The sequence below is a fragment of the Pleurodeles waltl genome, chromosome 1_1, assembly GCF_031143425.1.
Source record: "Pleurodeles waltl isolate 20211129_DDA chromosome 1_1, aPleWal1.hap1.20221129, whole genome shotgun sequence".
NCBI classification, from domain to species: domain Eukaryota; kingdom Metazoa; phylum Chordata; class Amphibia; order Caudata; family Salamandridae; genus Pleurodeles; species Pleurodeles waltl.
In genome coordinates, this window is record NC_090436.1 from 27886012 (window position 1) to 27904112 (window position 18101).

General features: G+C 44.7%; 1 protein-coding gene across 6 annotated transcripts in view; it reads left to right on the plus strand.

The window, feature by feature from the left end:
* Positions 1-18101, plus strand: part of LOC138258764 (transcription factor COE3-like) — a 408817-nt gene that overhangs the window by 261713 nt on the left and 129003 nt on the right. For all 6 annotated transcript variants that reach the window (XM_069206356.1, XM_069206443.1, XM_069206200.1 and 3 more), the window contains exon 7: positions 10363-10444. In XM_069206356.1, the coding sequence (XP_069062457.1) occupies positions 10363-10444 (82 nt within the window). The remainder of the gene's footprint in view (positions 1-10362; positions 10445-18101) is intronic.

Consider the following 18101-nt stretch of genomic DNA (forward strand, 5'->3'; position numbering starts at 1 on the left):
GAAGTAACATTTCCAACTTTCACTAATTCAGAAACTTTTTTGAGAGGTGTTGTGATTTACTCCTGATGCAGTTATGACTAACTCCTGAATTTCCAGGATTAAGGCATGCCTGCTCATGGAATAAAACAACTTTGTGAATTGCATGTGTTGTTAATTTTCTTTCCACCTTTGTTACCTGCTTAACTTTAAGCAGGAGATTATTTCCTTTGTGAATCAAACTCTAGTTTTGAACCCATACTACCAGTCATAAATCTGAGAGTTTCTTTAGTCAAGGAGGCCTCTTGTTTTCAAACATAAGTCTCTATCCACCTGCTTTACTCCCCCTGTCTCGAAGATGTGCACCTTTTTGCCTTCCTGGTGTTACTTCTTTAACGGCAGGCCTAGACATGACTCCTGTTTACGTGCCAAAGAGACTGAATTAGAGCAGTGGTTCACAACCTTTTGACTTCTGTGGACCCCCACTCTATCAGTTCTGGAACCCGGGGACCCCCACTGAATCATTATTGGAATCCAGGGACCTTCCATTGACTAATTACTAAAAGCTGGGGACCTAATATGTTAATATTATTACATTTTCTAAGCAGTCCTGGGCGACCTGAGGAGGCTTCGATGACCCCCAGAGGTCCCCAGACCACAGGTTGGGAACCACCGAATTAGAGATTTATAGAAAATATCTGATACTCCCCCCTTTGGTAACTTCGAGACATTTATCAAAGTTTTGAGTCACCCTTGCTCCAAGCACGGTAGCACAAGAGTGACGCAAAACCTACAATGATATTTCCCAAGCCACGCAAGGCCACCTGCATTCTGCAGCACACGTAGAAAGAGGGTATAAACTCAGAGGGTTGTTTTTGTGCAGGGAGGCATGCCTTCCTGCACAAAAACAATCCTGTCTGCAACAAAGGCACCCTGGCACCATGGGCTTAAGTCATTTTTATTTTTCTACTACTGATCACTCATTTTAGGCTACCCTAAGGAAACTGAAGCAAAACCATTGTTAGTCAAGCCTTTCAGTCTTTTGTTCAGTTAGTTGTCTACCATACCTTTGTTTATCCACAAAAATGGCATTTTAGGTCTGGACTTTGAGACAGTTTAGCTGTGTCTCTCCAGACTAATGTTTTTGGTCAGGAGGCTTCATTCATTCATCTGTTAAATTGTCTTTCACAAACTGCATCCACTCCGAACAACATACAGCCTGGGCACTGGGTCAGCCCACTTTAGCAATTGTGTCCCTTCAATTTGAGTGAGTGCACAAAGCTTGTGCATATTGTTCCCACCTGCCTGAAAAAAGTTATTTTCGCCTGAATGAAAAACCTGACTCAGAGTGTTTATGTATTTTTAGTTATTTTTTTATATTAACCTCAGATAGCAGTTAATCATTTGTTCCTGCACATTGCGTGCCCAGTTAAATTCTGATTTCTTTTCTGTCTTCTTTAACAGTTATGAAGTAAATCTGTCTTTTTTTAAAAGTTATAAAGTGTTTCGTGACACGGTAGCCTCCTGCCATTTAATTGCTTGGTTAGGTACTGATTTATTATTTTCTGCTTTCCAATTAATAATGAAATGCATGGCGCAACTGAAAGGCTTTTGTGTATAAAAATCACTAGTCAAATGCCCAAATCAATTATTATGTTTTAAGTTAAACACTGTTAATGCAAGCATGTGGTGGGTACATTTAAATGGCCATTTCTTTTCTAATTTAGCACATCCATGCAATAAAAAATAAAAGAAACAAGAATTTGCAATGCATTTGGTTTTGCATTTGCCCGAGTTAGAGCTGTTAGTGTTGTAAATTCCTAAATGGAATTTTCTTGCCACTGAAATTGAAAATGAAAAGTAAAACAGTTGACATAAGTGAGCGGTTTCAAAGTGCCACGGCCGCCATGAGCATGAGTGCGAAGGAAAGGCTTAAAAGGAAAAAGAAGTTCGCTCGCAGTCAAACGTATTGGCAAACGTGAAATTATCCATGTAACAGGGTTGATGTCCAAGGCGGTAACAAAACTGCCCCAAGGAGGGACAAAAGTAAAGCATTTACCAATGATAACAAAGGATTTTTGAAAGGCAAGCCCATGAGCGAGTGATAGTGATGGGTGTTCGGTGGACGTGGTTGAAAGCCCATAGATTGATTACAGCAGGTCAAAGCGCTTGCGCGCTCAACCTAAAAAACAAACCCTCACACCAGCACGCCAGGGCCAGAACTATTGGCTTTAACAGTGCTTGTTAAGATTCTTACTTAACCACACTTTTCAAGCAGCCTAGCAGTACCGGACTGGAACTGTCCATTTATTAGTTTAAACTTGTTTTGGGCTATCTTCAGGCTCTGAGAGCTTGTTAGCACTGCTAGCTTGTTAGCTGTTGGTAGATCCAGGCAAATAAAAGTATCAGCGCCTGAGAAAGTGCCCTTCTGTCCATTCCAGCAAACAGGACATTGAAACTCTCTCCTCCCCAGAGCAGTTCAATAATGAGTGTCCGAAAGATTCAATATTTAGATAAGATAACCTCCTCCGTCTGTTAGACCATGAGCTCCTATTCCAGCCCCAATGATTTCCAATACAATAATGGGATATAAGCAACGCTTTAAGGAGCTATATCGTATGTCAGACTCTAAGAGGGCGAGGGACAAAAGCAGCATTCGTTGACAAAGCCGATAGGACTTGCCTTTATAATTCGATTGCCAAACTACTGGCTATGCTGAGGATTGTTTGTGAAGCATTGTAAAAACAACGCTTTACAAATATCTTAAAGGGACAGAGGCCATCAAGGGAAGCTTTTTTCTTTGAAGAAACCCATTTCGGGGTGGCCTTGAGACATGACAATGCATGTTACACGTATGGGCGACCGAATTAGAACACATTTTCTCAAACAAAAAGAGAGGCTGAAGGTGTGTCCCCCTCCTCACAACTTCACAGGGCACATGCAAGCTTTGAGACGCACCAGCAGCTTATTGGCTGCAAGGTATTTTGTGTAATTTACCCTTTGAGGATGCCTGAGGGCTGTTTTAGACCAGTTACATGTCTGGCAAGGACCTGACTGCCCACTGTGTGTCTCTTGTATTTTCACAGGGGGTCTTGGGGCTGCCTTCAGAGCTGCCCCTGCAAGTTATGGCTCCCTGCAGTGTGGGGCCGTTTTCAGCATTTTTGCCACAGTTGATGTTGCTTTACAGTCCAGCCCTGTGCACTGCAAAATGAGTCGGAATTAAAAATGTAAAGCAAAGCAAGGGAGAGGGGAAAAACAAATGCACTCTCATGACAAGAAAGAAAGGAAAATATACCACTGACTGTAAACAGCGGAAGGATACAGTCATCCGGTCATGAACACAGTAAAACGGCTAATATCAGTTCATAGTACTCAGGAAAGCCCAAGTGCCTCCTGACTACCGGTGAGCAAAAAATCCCACTCCGCTGGCGGACTTTGCGGAGTTTTGGAGTGTGAAGTTCTAGCAAAACTCTGCTAACCACTGCGAGGCCTATTTTTTTCTCGCGCACAGCTCACCGTTAAATTGGCCAGTGTGAGTGAGAATTTGCATCCCTTAGCATGATTTTTGGGTGCTAGAATGCCTCTTAGCATGATTTCTCAACACGGGTAGTCGCGGCAGGTCACTAGTGCTCAAGTTGAGAGAGCTGCCACTCGAGTGGCAGGAAGGAGTAACGCCCTCTAACACACCACGTGGTGCAGTTTGTGCGGATTTTACAGTGCGGGACTAGCTCTCTGTGTTAAAAATCAGTGTTAAAAATCAGTGCAAGAAGCAAGACGTACTGAAATTCCATCGCTCACGGAATCTTGTGTAGTTTTTAGGTAACTCTGCGGAATTCTGCAGAGTTCCGCCCAGGCCTACTCCTGAAGTGCCACAAACCTGGAGCCTTTTGACATGACATCATGCGTGCTGCATCAGTTGCAAGCCAATAATACACATTAGGCATCGCCACTCATGATACCCCAGCTCTTGACGGGGATCAAAGGGTCAAGGAAGCTGTATCCTCCTGTAGTGGATCCCCTTCAAACGGAAAGAGAGGAAAGAATGAGTGTTAGTCCTTCAGTCAGTCTGAGCTCTTGACCCAAGAGAGAAGTGCCTGGTGAAGTGCTGCGTGTTAACACGGTGTGCCAGAGGGCAGTGGAGAGGCACTTCAGAAGATCTGTTTGGATGCGCACACCCCCCATAACCTCCTCCTCATATTCCCCACACAGCAAAAGTGCCCCTCCTCTCTCCTAGTCCCTCTCCCACAGACATTTTATTTGTTCTATAGACGCTGCTTTTACTTTCCACTCAGAGTCACATAAAATACAGATCTGCGCCACTTTATGGCATCAAAACTGCCACTGGACAAAACTGGTTGTTTTTTCTCTGGCAGGAACATTAATCACAAGAGTTATCTTGACATTTGTATTACTGCCTGAAAGCTGGAAGCACAAGGAACTCTACAGAAGGTGCTTTTAAATCGTAAGTTATTGGTAAACAGGGCGCCCCTCTACAGGTCAGCGCCCGGTGCAACCGCACCAGTCGCACCACCCTAAAGCCGCCTTGCTCTGCCCTGGGTCTTATCCCTGGCACCGCACTGCGCAAGGCTCGTATTTTAGTGCATTTCTTCCCCAGGATTAAAAAACCTCTTTCTAGCGATGCTGTAAGGGGGTCGATTGGAATTAGGGCGTGGGAGACAGATGAGAGATTCATTCACGTGTTCGATGCGCATTATAGCGTCTCCCGCGGACGCCATCTCTAGACGAGCAATCATCCCGACCTTAGGCGGCGCCTGATTGGTCATCAGTGAAGCACTGACCACGGACAGTCAGTCTCACTAGACGGAAAACCTGATTTCCCACAGGGGTCCGGTACCCTCGAGAGACCGGGAGGGTCATGTAGGAGGGCACCGGCCAGTCGAGAAATCTCACTGGGTATGCGAGGGGCACCCCGAAGTCACTTGGGCATTTCCGGAGCATTAGCCTCGGCAAATCCAGGTGCTGCACGCGAGGGCGTGAAGTGTGTGAGTGATGGGCGGCAGAGAAGTGAGGTTTCTAAGAACTGAAGCCCCTGCAAGGAGCAGGTCAACAGCCCATTGAGACCCTCCTTGTCATCACTGCGCTACTCTGGAGCTTAACGCATCTGCTGGAGATCTGCGCTTTGTCCAAAGGTTTGTCTCGAATAGAATTGAGGGTTAATGTGTCACCTGAAAGGCACATCATGTAACATGCAGGTGTCATATTCTTATTTTCTGTAGCTAGGTAAGCAGGTTACTGCTTTCCACACGGATCCTTTGGTTACTTGCGGTTCATACATTGTAATCCTTCCAATATGCACAGTGCGCTATGAAGGGCATGAGAGTCCTCCACCTTGCAGCCCTCACTGTCTTATGTAACACATCCTGCATACTGACTGCCACGCTTATATGATTCATTATCAATGTATAGTGTGTGCCTCTGATGTAAAGCGCTCTGACACCCTGCATTAGCATGAGAAGCGCTACAAAAGAAATAAAACAAAATAGTGGTATTTAAATCTTTATTTGTGTAAATACTGGGGCAGACCAACACATCTGACATTTTTACAGCGCATGCATACATACAGGGCCTGAACAAAGGCCATAGCTGCCTCTCTTAAGTAGGTGTAAAGTGCTAACAAGCTGTGTGCCTTTGTTTCCCCTCCATTGCATTTGCATCAACGTTTGAGGCTCCATGTAGCTCCTAGCCAGGATACTCCAACAAAAGGAGGTCTGATGGACCCATAAATTTGACCTTTCTTTTGAGCCTAGCTGGATTTTGAAATAACAAAGTCCCTTTCAGCCTGATGCTCAGAACAAAAGCAGTCAACATGTAGGCGCCGCTGAATGTGTTGCGGTGTCTGAAAATTACACTTGGAGGTGTTCATTTAAGTGGGGCCCAACTTTTTGGCGGGGTTGACGGCCTCCACCCTGTGAAGATAGTGGTTGGACAGGCTACCTGTGTATACTAGCAAATGTGAAAACCGTCATTTGTGAATGAAACATCATTAGTTTAAAATACCGTGTCCTGGAGTCGTCCACCAAGAAAGTGCAGTTTATTTTTTGTAGGGATTAAGGGCCATATGTACGAACACATTTTCCTATAGACACAGAATGGGCAAAACTGCTTGCTACATCTGGCCCTAAGTGACGATCCGAGCACGCTGAGGGAGAGCATCAGAGCCCTGTGTTTTTGTGCAGGTGGCGCGCTAACATTGATAACGCGCTAGAATCAGGGATACATGTGGGCCGGGTCCTGTCGGTGCTCAGCACCGGTAGTTCTAAAAAGCAGGTGCTGAGACAGGTACCTAACGGGCTCTCCTTTTTTGCCTTCACCCTCTGAGTGGAAAAAAGATCTTTAGCTCGGCAGAGGCACCACCCTGCACCGACTCTGATTTAGCTTCCAAGATGCTCTTTACAGACCTTTAACAGGCTCATCATTTCAGAACGGAAGCATTTTCAATATTATATACAGCAAAGCCTTTGTTTTTACTTATTTATCGTATGCAACTAACAACCATTGACAAAGCCAATAGTCCTGGCTTGTTTTAGGTGTAATGTCAGTTATTATATATCAGAATATAACGACAGAAAGAAGGGGCAACATACCAGTTGAGCGGCACAGTATGCTAAGCACAGATTTTTAGCTTACATATTTTTAAGCCACGCCCCATCGAGAGACCCTCAAGTTTTTTCATCCCACTTAAAGCCCTGATTAGAAGGCACATCCATAAAAATACGCTACCTCCTGTTACACTTTCTATATGGTGCAATGTTCACCAATCACATTCGTTCACGGGAGCATTCCATTTGGAGGTCTATGGTTTGTGGGATGTCCCAATGAAGACCCTCTAGAACCTCACAACTCAAGGTGCGCCCTGATTGGACAGTAGCCTCTTACTTCTGATGAGGGCATCTCTTACAGACCTCCTCAAATCTCTGTACCTAGATGTCCCAGAAGTGGGAGGAGCATCAAACTGGAGCAGCCAGTGGGTCTGGGCCTGGCACCTTGTTCCGGCTTCCCAAAATAAAGGAATAAATATTGAGCATTGACAGACACACGCCTTCAGCTACAACCCACTGAAAATAAACTGCGCCAGCATTATCCTAATGAAGCAATACTAATTTTGTTCATAAACATATATATTTATCACTCACTGACTCAGCTTTTTTTTAGACTGAGTGCAAGCGCCAAGGGGTTCCTCGTGTACAGGTATTAAGGAAGGAGCAGGTGCTGAACCCACTGATATACCCTACCTGCAGTCACTGAAGGTGGCAGACAGGGGTGATATGTTCTTCATCTCTGGAGTTGAAGCCAGCAGGATGTATTCAGAGTTACTGGCAGCCCCCCCCCCCCCAGGCTCCAAACACACCAGGTGTGCGCCGCAGAGCCAGATGTCACAGCACAGGTGATTTACATATATTTATCTCTGAATGGGGGGGTTGGAAAGTGGGAAGAGTGAGGATGAGACACAAAGTGAAGGAGTCGATGACAATGTCTGTAGGCAAATCATGAGCTACGTTTATGCAGATGTGGAAGTTTCACATTTTAATGGTTCAGTGAATTTCATTTTGGCACATGCTATGGACACAGTCTGGTAGACCAAGGAAATAGAAAAATCCAGTTAGGTTTTCAGTATGGGCGCGGAGAACCTGTAAAATCTTACACCCCAATGTCACGCCCACGGGAGGATGGGTCGGGGACAGTGTTAAACCTCAATTTCAGAAGCCAATGTGCCCCAACTCAAGACACCATACAACATATCAAATATACAATGAATTAACCGATGACTGACTTGATACGGGAGCTCCTGGGCAGAATTAGAACATTTAAAAAGATGTATTACAAAATTGAAAAGGGTACAATACAGGAATCATACGTGACCATTGCCATGAAGCTTCAGAGTAATAGAGCAATACAGATTTATAAGCAGAATCAGAAAATTCAAAGTCCCAAATGAGCAGCAAAATCAGTAAGAAATCCGGCAGCAACACAAGTAGAATCAGAAAAGTCCTGGCTCACCTCGGAAATCAAGGGTCTGTGTAAGACATCTTCTCATAGAACACAGCTGCAAATTCGTCACGGTGTGGGCAAAAGAATGACAATTTCGGCAAATCAGAACGGGTTTTACTAAACATCATATTACTTAACCACCTAAGCACTATATGCGGCCCTTCTATGCTGATGTCGTGCAGATACGGCAGGACGAACTAGTAACTGACACAATGCAAACTATTGCCAATGAATACAGTACAGTGAGTTAGTGGAAGAGACCTTGAATGGTTACAACATTACTGAGCAGTGCTTAATTTGTGCTTGTTGTTTCCGGTTCAGAACTCTGGCACTTATTTTTGAGGGCTGACGCTTAGTTTTCTGCCTCAAGCATTTACTGCGAGTAAAAGACACATATGGGAAAGGCAGAGGAAGAGAAAAGTGAAAAAGCATCATAATGGGGCACAGCAGAAAGCTGCAAGAGTGAGCAGAAGGGGCAGGGAGAGGCTGTAAATGGATTAAAGAGGCCCGAGATGGCTTCAGGATTACGCTCCCTCAGTATTCCATGCTCGCACATTTAAATGCAGCAGCCGCATGTTTAAGAGGAGAGCTTTGGGCACCGGCACATTTTTATTTACAAATTAAGCACTGTTACTGAGCTCAAGTTGGAAAGGTTTTCTTCCAGAACAGCAAGAACAATGTCAATGAAAATTTAAAAAGATAACTTTGCTTGACTGTGTACAGCAGAAATAATAACCAGTGAACGTGCAAGTTGAGACATCCATATTAAATAAGATGGCGTTGAGGCCTAACTGATGCCTAGTTAGCTGAGGCCAAAAAAAGGCACTTTAATAAGCCACTGTAAAATAGTTTCAATGACAATGGCATTAGATAAGTGTTCATGTGTAAATTCAAGTGGTGCAGTTATTTATTCATGCATAAAACCACAAAAACCCATGCGTAAGGACACCCACAATGAATATGTATGACGCAGACTTATATATAATGACTTCTAGTGGAGGTCAGGGTCCTTAGTGACATCAAAGGTAACTCCAGCTTTGCTCTCATTGTATGTTTCATGTCATTTCAAAACCTTTGGTAAAAAGAGAGTCTTTTATTCACAGTTACCCTTCTATAACCGTACATGTTAAATAAAGAGGTCCTTCTGGATTAGATTAGAGGCTTACCCTCTTCAAACATCACACAGAAAAGTTGATAAATTTAGCCCTTGTCTGTCTCCACCGAACCACAGATAGATCTCTTTTTCACCATTATTAGGGAAGACCTGAAGACCTGTTTCTTCAAACAGTTTGCCTGAAGTCCACCTGGTTTCGCTCTCCTGGCTCTCAGTTAATGACTTTCTAAGCATGGCAGAATTTTTGAGATTGGCATTTGTTAAATTTATCAAGTAAAAGTTCCCTAATTTTATTATGTTAATCAAGATTTAAAAAAAATGGGCAAAAAAACCTGCTTTGACTGTGCAGTTGCTTGCTGATATATTGGTACCAATCATTTAAAGTATACGTCGGGCAGAGTTTGGTTCTTCCCAGATGGGTGTTACTCACTCACCTTAGGCTGTTCACTATTTGGTGCATCATTCTACCCTCCTACCCTCCAGGAAGTGGTTTCATTGAAATCTGAAAAGTACACTCAGTCATCATGTTGTTGTTTTGTTCTCTAAATGCATTATTTGTAGAAAGCAAACCTTTATTGCTGCTTTTTTACAGCAGTGGCAAAGCCAATAGGTGGATTTAATGTGAAATACAGCATTTTGTGCATGCCATGCATGTAAACAGCATTTGTGAATGCCTATGTTTACACTTGTTTTCACATTAAAGCTGGACCTATTGGCTTTGTCCAAACTTATTTACATAGGTGCTATAAATATGATTGCAGCAGTATCTTCTCACTTTTGCTAACGACTATAATGACAACATTTGGAAATAACACTTTTTTGATTGTATACATTTCAAATTTGTGCAGTGTTTAGATGCCTTGACTGTATTACTACAGATTTATTGATCGAGCTTTCAAGGGATCAGTACAAATGGCTGTTTGTCGAAAAGTCCTACTGAAATCAAGCAAGTTGTCTTATAAATTAAATAGGCCTCCTGCCTGGTCACTGACCATAGAAGGTCTCTTTTTAAGGTGCCATGAAAGAGGAGAGCTTTAACTGCGCGCATGAGCTGCTGCTTCTCTTATTACAGCCATTCAGTCTCCTTTTGTGTCCTAATTTATTAATGACGCAGAGTAAATGGTCCCCAAGAGCAGGCGGAGGAGGGAGAAAGGGAAAGCTAAGGACAGGAGGCATGCTGTGATAAGGAAAGCATCTCTGACTCTTTAGCCCTCACTGGAGCGCCGATAATCTTTTATTTGTTTTCCACCTCCTTGTCTCAGGTTCTTCCTCAAGTTCTTTCTGAAGTGCAATCAGAACTGTCTGAAGAATGCCGGAAACCCGCGGGACATGAGGCGGTTCCAGGTATGTGGAGAGGTTTACATGCATGTTACACTTCAGACAACCCAACAGCATTGGGGCACCTGGGAGGGGACAATGGAACTAAAAGCAGAATGCCAGAAACTCTCAGACATGCTACAGGTACAGGTATGTAGAGCACTTTGGAAGCATGTTATACTTCAGGTAACCAGACATCATGGGAGCAACGAGTGGGCATAAGGGCTCTACTTGAAGAATTCAGGAACTCCGCCCCCCAGACAGGAGGCAGCTCAAGGTATGTGGAAAAGGTTACAGAGAAATCAACCACAGGCAGACCTTCCAAGACTGGTGAGTTTGTGATTTGACAAAACATTCAAGAAATTGGGACTTCTGTAAAATTCATGCCATTTTGTTTGACTCTCCTATTTCTGACACTGTCCTGTCTCTGGGCCAATAGAAAGTGTGGGGGGGGAGACAGATGTTTGCTTCCTCTTTCTCCTGTGCTGCATTGACTGTGATGTCACTACAAGCCCGCCTCCAGGAGGCTCAACGTTCACCAGCAGCACACTCTGGAGGAAAAGAGTGCTGCGGACTAGGTCTCGGGAGGTATGTTAAACTCCCAGCCCCTTTGGCAGCGATACTCCTGGCTCCCCAGTACCTCTGTGGCACTCGTCCTCCTGTGACCATGCCCCTGGGCCACTCATCCTACGGCCCTGCCTTCCCTGCGGCACATGTCCTCATTCCTCCCTCTCCCATGGCACTTGTCTTTCTGCCCCTCTCTTGTGGCACCCTGACTATTGCCCATCCCTCCACCCATGGCAGACTTTTAACTGCCTCTCCCTCCACCCGTGTAGTTCCTTCAAGGTGACCCTGTCCCCTAAGCAGCACACTCTCTCCTCTGACCATAAAACCAGATCTCAGTGCCCCTTTACCCGTCTCAGACATCATCAGGCACTTGACGTACATGGTGCTGGAGGGAGCTCTCACTTTATCACTGTCCGCCGCCATTCCACATTATATGAAGATGGCAGGAGGGAGGGGGAGAGGGGCTACAATAACATCTCTTTCCAGCAACACCTTTTTCAGATTGGGGCATTGTGACCCAGAAGCCAGATGTCAAGGTGGTGCTACTGACCTTTAAACTGAAGCCTTCACTATCTACTTCCGGACATCCCTCTTTCCAACCCTTCTCTTGTAGCGTGATTCTAATTTGCTGACTTAGGGCCTAATTTGGATATTGGAGGACAAGTTAGTCCGTCACAACAGTGATGGATATCCTGTCCACTGAAATCTAAATCTCATTATATCCTATGGGGTTTAGTTTTCGGCGCACAAGATATCCGTCACCGCTGTGACATAGTAATACATCCTTCAATATCTAACTCACACAAAAGAGATAGGATGTCTGCAGACATGAAGAACCTGTAGAGAAAACTTTTTAAAAAGTTACATATTTATTTCATGATGATAATAGAATCAGATAAATGTAAGTTAGATTTTAAAAAACGTTTTACCTCAAAATGCATAGAAACATGCCTAGAGATTCTCTTTCCTATAATTAGATAAATTGTGCAAAAAATAAACGTATTGCCATAAATATCTCTATTCTGCTGATCACACTCTTCATTTATAAAAAGGAAAAGCAAGTTCTCATTAGGTCGAGCTCGCAAGCGCTTCAACCTGTTGTAAACATTGTGGGCTTTTACCCACGCCCACCGCAAGCCCATCACTTTCACCCGTTCGTGGTCTTGCCTTTCAAAACTCCTTTGTTAACATTGGTAAATTACATTTGTCCCTCCTTGGGGAGGTTTTGATACTGCCTTGCAGACTGTCCCTGTTAGATGAATAATTGCACGATTGCCGATACGTTTGACTGCGAGCGAACTTCTTTTTCCTATTGTGTGTCTCCTTTGAGCTCATGCCGGCCGAGGCGCTTTGCATCAGCTCGCTTATGCCAACGAATGTTTTACTTTTCATTTTCAACTTAAGTGGCAAGAAAAGTCCAGTTAGGAATATACACCGCTAATAACTGTAACTTGAGCAAACGCTTGTTCTTGTTGTTAAAACCGCAGCTTTAGTTATGCTCTGCTCCCTGCCTTTTCTATTGGGTGCTGCCTTTCACAGCAGGGATTGTGACACCGGACATCGGACATCAGCTGTAATAATTTAGTTCAGGTGACCAGCCACGTCATACATATTTCTTTATTACAGGTGACTAGCAACCTCTCAACTCACCTGTAATTAGGACATTAGAGATCGGCTTTTGTATACAAGGACTACAGGCTCCCATGTGTTACACATCTCATAATGAGGACAAGTTACCTGGAAGTAAATACATCTTCCTGTCACATGGACCTTGTGACTGCTAGGGGCTTTTGTTTATCCTCTAGTGGCTGATGAAGTAAGTATCCTTGCTGGAGGACAGGGGCTGTTACTCAAGCCCCACCTGCTCTCCAATTGTCCTGCAGATTCAGTTGCTAGCTGGAATCCTTTGAAGCCCTAGGCATGACCTTGGTGCCTGTGATCGCCAGACCTTACTACACCTTCTGACTGTAGCCAGAAGTCCCAGTGGTCTGTATTTGCTGTCTTAGGGGGAGGGGAATACTCTGTCACAGATGTGACGGACATCCCGTCCGCCGTCGTGCAATCCCCTTATATCCTATGGAAATTGTAATATGGCGGGCAAAGGACATTTCTTCAGTGGGATTTGTGTTTTTGGATGTGGTTGATGATAAATAACTTTTGGATACAGCCAATTTACTCTGGGTGCCAAGTCTATTTTCACTGCACTGGTTAGTGCAGTCTTGTTCAACCAGAACATTGTTTGTTTCTCACATACAAAAGAAACAAAACCCTTGCTCCCACCATAGGTGGTTTTAGTCCAGTTTTGCTAGCTTGAGTTTAAGCAGGGCCGGCTTTAGCACTGGTGGCGCCCGGTGCGACAATCTTTTGTGGCAGCCCACCTCATGGCCTCCTCCTCAGATTCCTGTACTACCACACGGCAAAAGTGCCCCTCTTCTCTCCATAGTTCTTTTCATTTGTTTTAAAGCGCTGGTAAAGGCTGACTTTACTAATCCACTCGGCTGTCCACATAAAATACAGATCTGTTCTTTGCAGGAGGCACATTAACCCTCTGCGCTAGTTTATGACAAGTCAAAACTGCCACTGGGCAATCTCTGTCTGTCAAGGACATTAATCGCAAGAGTATCTTGACATTTTTATTGCTGCCTGGAAGATGGACGCACACTCTACAAAAGGTGTTTTAAAATCAAAAGTTATTGCTCAACACAACACCCCACCCCCAAGAGATCAGTGCCCTCTCTCCAGGTCAGCGCCCAGTGCGGCTGCACCAGTCACACAGCCCTAAAGACCTGCAAACACATGCTTTCTGTAGAGCCAGCCCCACTCTTGTGGCCTGGGGCACGTGCAGGGTCCCAAACACCTTAATGTAGTGGGGTTCAAGGGTGTGCTTGTGGTCTATGGAGAACAAGTGTCAGCCAAGCCATCCTAGGGTTAGCTTATACACCCTGAGGTGTATCTGTCCTGAGTCATGGAGAAAGGGTGCCTTCAGGGGAGCTCGTGCAGGGCCCCCCACCCTGGTGTTGAATGCACGCAGGGCCGGACTGTGAACCGAAAGCGACCCTGGCAATTTTGTCGGACCAGCCCCTGAGTCGGGTGCAAGTGTGACGCGCTGCTACTTTTGTTACCTGGGCCGATATTGCAGCACCGCTGCAAAATCGGCCCCCAGTAACAAAACCAGCCCCCAAAGCTGCAAAACCGGGCCCCACCCTTCCAGCCTCCTGGGGAAACGCCCAATGCCCGCTATGGCCAGTCTGGCCCTGGGTGCACACACAGCAAGATGGGATGTTTGGGACCAAACACTTGAAAGGAAGGCCAGCGGCTGGCGTGTGACACCTCTCTGGAGCAGAGTAACTGAACGAGGCATAGGCGACCGACTATGCAGAACGCATGCATGCCATGCTTAGGGTTTACTGTCTACACCCGTGCGGCGTCAAATGTTAGTGCACATGTGCAGCAAACTACGTACAAACTGCCCAGGGAGCACCAGAACTTGGTTACCTACCCAACAGTGGACTCACTTCCCTGGACCACGTCTATGATCGCAGCCGGGGTAATTGTAGAAGCGTTTGTATCCCTGAGCAGGGACATCTTAAGGATTTTGGGGACCCAGGGCCAAACAAATTTTGGGGACCCCTGTTCAGAACAGCTTTGAATTTATGATCCAATTTCAGGTCTTTCGTGCCCTCTTTGGCCAGGTCACTGACAGTGCACAGACATAATCTTCCAAATAATAAATGTGTTGCATGTAAAATTCAGGGATAGTGAGGTGTTTTCAATATTGTAACTCAGCAGCAGCTCACTAACATTACTGCAGATAATCTCTTTGACACCCCCACCACTAGTCCTCATATGTGAGGGGCAGGTTTGAGCTAAAGTATTATTATGGGTTTTGCATGAAACATAAAAACAGCATTTTCTGTCCTATGTCTGCCATAGACTCTCACACGTCACTCACATTAAAAATATATAAAAGGGAAACGGTATTTAAAACAATCTGCTGAAGAACTATTCAAGGCCAACGGAGCAAAACTCTCTGCAGAGCAGAGCTGGCTCTATCATCGGGCCCCTGAAAGGCTGGGGCCAGAGCCCACTTTGCCGAGTCCTTAACATGTCTCTATCCCTGGTATATGAGGAGGACATGACTGAGTGTTTGAGTCCTCAGTAGGGTACGAGGTACAAGGAGAGCCTCCTGGTCCCAAGCCCAGCCAAAGAAGGTGACCCCAAGATGGGTCTGGGCGCGAGAAGTTGCATCCAGCAGCCAGGAAATTCTGAATGATGATGCGAGAACTGGATCACAGTGCAGGCCCCGACCGGTTAGCAAAGGTCCCGATAGAAGCCCGGTCTGAAGGTTTTGATAATATGTGTTGCTATACAATGACCATATACTCCCTCGCTGCTGCCAAATGGTGTGTGTACCTGAACTGTCCCAGTGTATCCCTCTGTTTGCTTTGAAGAATTGGGCGCCCTGTGACTCTGCCCGATGACGTAGTTTGTTTCCCTGCAAACCTCAGGCTATGGGTCTGTCCAGGTTTTCTAATTCTGGCTGTGAGGGGCATATTTATGAGCCCCGTGCGCCAACCATGCATCACTATTTTTGATTCTCTAGTGGCACAGGCTGCAAAACCACATCTATGAGGCCACACAAAGCCACTTTATGTGACTTTCAATGGCTTCATAGACATGGAGTCAAGCAAGGCAGTGCACTCGCTGTGTTGCGTCAGAAGGCATTGCATGGGCGTTGCGGTGGGTGTTCCCACGCAACACCCATGGATTTTGACGCATCCCCAGATTTACAAGGATCTGTAAACCTGGGAATACGTCCCCAGGGGAGGCGCAACAAGGAGAAATATATTTATTTCTCCTCATTTTTTCCCCTGCATTGTGCAGCACACATGGAAAGAGGAAAACGCCTCTATGGATTGTTTCTGTGCAGGAAGGGGCGCCTTCCTGCAACCCTGCTGACATCACAGGCACCCTTGCACTCTGGTGCAAGAGTGCCTGCATGCACTATGCATGCACTATGCTGCTGAAACTGCGCCAGCGCAGTGGAAAATGACAAGAATGCACCATATTCCATAAATACAGTGCTTTCACTTTTGCGTAGGGCAGTATAACAAGGTGGCTTGGTGCACTACCCTGCGCCAAATCCCCATACATTTGTCCCTAGGGCGCACTATCTTCCTTTGTTAGAGAGTGTCCTTTCTGCCTCTGATCTCATGTAAGTCTCCACACCTCGATATACCCATTAACAGGCCTGTTGGGGGGTTGGGGCGTTAGACACCAGAATCCAGGCCTGGCTGGACTGGATCTTACCCCAGAGACCTCCACCTCCAGGATGACCCTCTGCCGTCCCTCGCCCCCTCCCTCACTACTCCCCAGACCAGGGGGGCAGGCCTGTTGGGGAGTCGGGGTGTTAGACACCAGAATCCAGGCCTGGTTGGTTCCTGCCCACCAGTGGTGGACTGGATTTACCCCTGGAGACTTCCACCTTCAGGATGAATTTCTGCCATCCCTCGCCCCATTCCTCCCTACGTCCCAGGGTAGGGGGAAGACCTGTTGGGGGTTGGGAGGATTAGACACCAGAATCCAGGCCTGGTTGCTTTCTCCCCACCAGTGGTTGACTGGATTTACCCCCTGGAGACTTCCATCTCCAGGACGACTCTCTGCCGCCCCCGCCCCCTCCCTCACTACTCCCCAGGGTGAGGCGGGGCGGGCTGTGAATCCCTCTCCAGTGGATTATATTTCCTCTGCCCCATTAGAGCACGTGCCTTCCCAGCAGGGCTGATTACCCAGCAGCAGCGTCCAGGAACTGCCTCTTCGCAGCCTGATGCAATTACAGGGGAGTGCTGGGAAAGTGCGAGGCGCTCCACGGGCCCCGGATGTACCGCGCGGGGGGAGCCCAGATACAGACCAGTGGCGTAAGAATAATATTAATAATAACCAATATTAATAATAGTAACAATCATAATAACAGTAATGATAAGGATAATAATAATAGTAATGATAATAATAATAATCATAATCACAATAATGATAATAATAGAAGTAATAATAATAAACATAGCAATTATTATAATAACTATAATAACCATAATAACAACAATAATAATTGCAATAACAATAATAACTACAATAGTAATAACGATAATAACAATAATAATACTAGTAATAATAATAACAACCATAACAATAATAGTAATAATAATAATAACAATAATAACCATAATAATAATAATATTAATAATAATAACAACCATAACAAAATTAGTGATAATAATAACAAAAATAACTATAATAATGATATTGATAATAATAACAATAGCATTAACCACAATAACAACAATAATAGTAACCATAATAATAACAGCCATACCAATAAAAATAACAATAATAACCATATTACTACTAAAAATAACAGCAATAATAATAATAATAATAATAACCATGACAATAACAATAACGTCAATAATAATAATCATAATAATAATAACCATGACAATAGCAACAATAATAATAATAAGAGTACTAATAATAATAATAATAATAATAACAATAATAACAACAATAATTATAATAACAACAATAATAATAATAAGAAGAAGAAGGATAAGAATAACAATAATAATAATACCAATAATAATAATAATAATAACAATAACAACAATAGTTATAACAATAATAATAATAATAATAATAACAAATACAACAACAATAATACCAGCGATGGTAATATTGAGAGTGCTAATAATAGTAATATTAACATCCTCCGGCCTCCGCTGGCCTCCCCTTACACTCTCTGATTTACACTGGGCTGTACAAGAATATGAGGCGTATATGTTGCCGTCATGTTCCCAGATGACACATCTAACACCATCAGTTTCTTTTTTGAGCCATCGTCACTTTGCATCTAGTAATTTTGAATAGCCGGGCCAACCTCCTCCCCTGGCACCTGTGACCCAGAAGCTCCTGGTGCTCCTTGGGGTGGCTCCACTTTAGGTCCCTCCTGCCTTTGCCACTAAAATAATTTCTGTGCCCCTCACTGCCTGATGGCAGACACCAGGGAGTAATGGCGTCAACACCGCGCATGATTCAAGTGTGATGATGCCTGCGGTTACGTGCC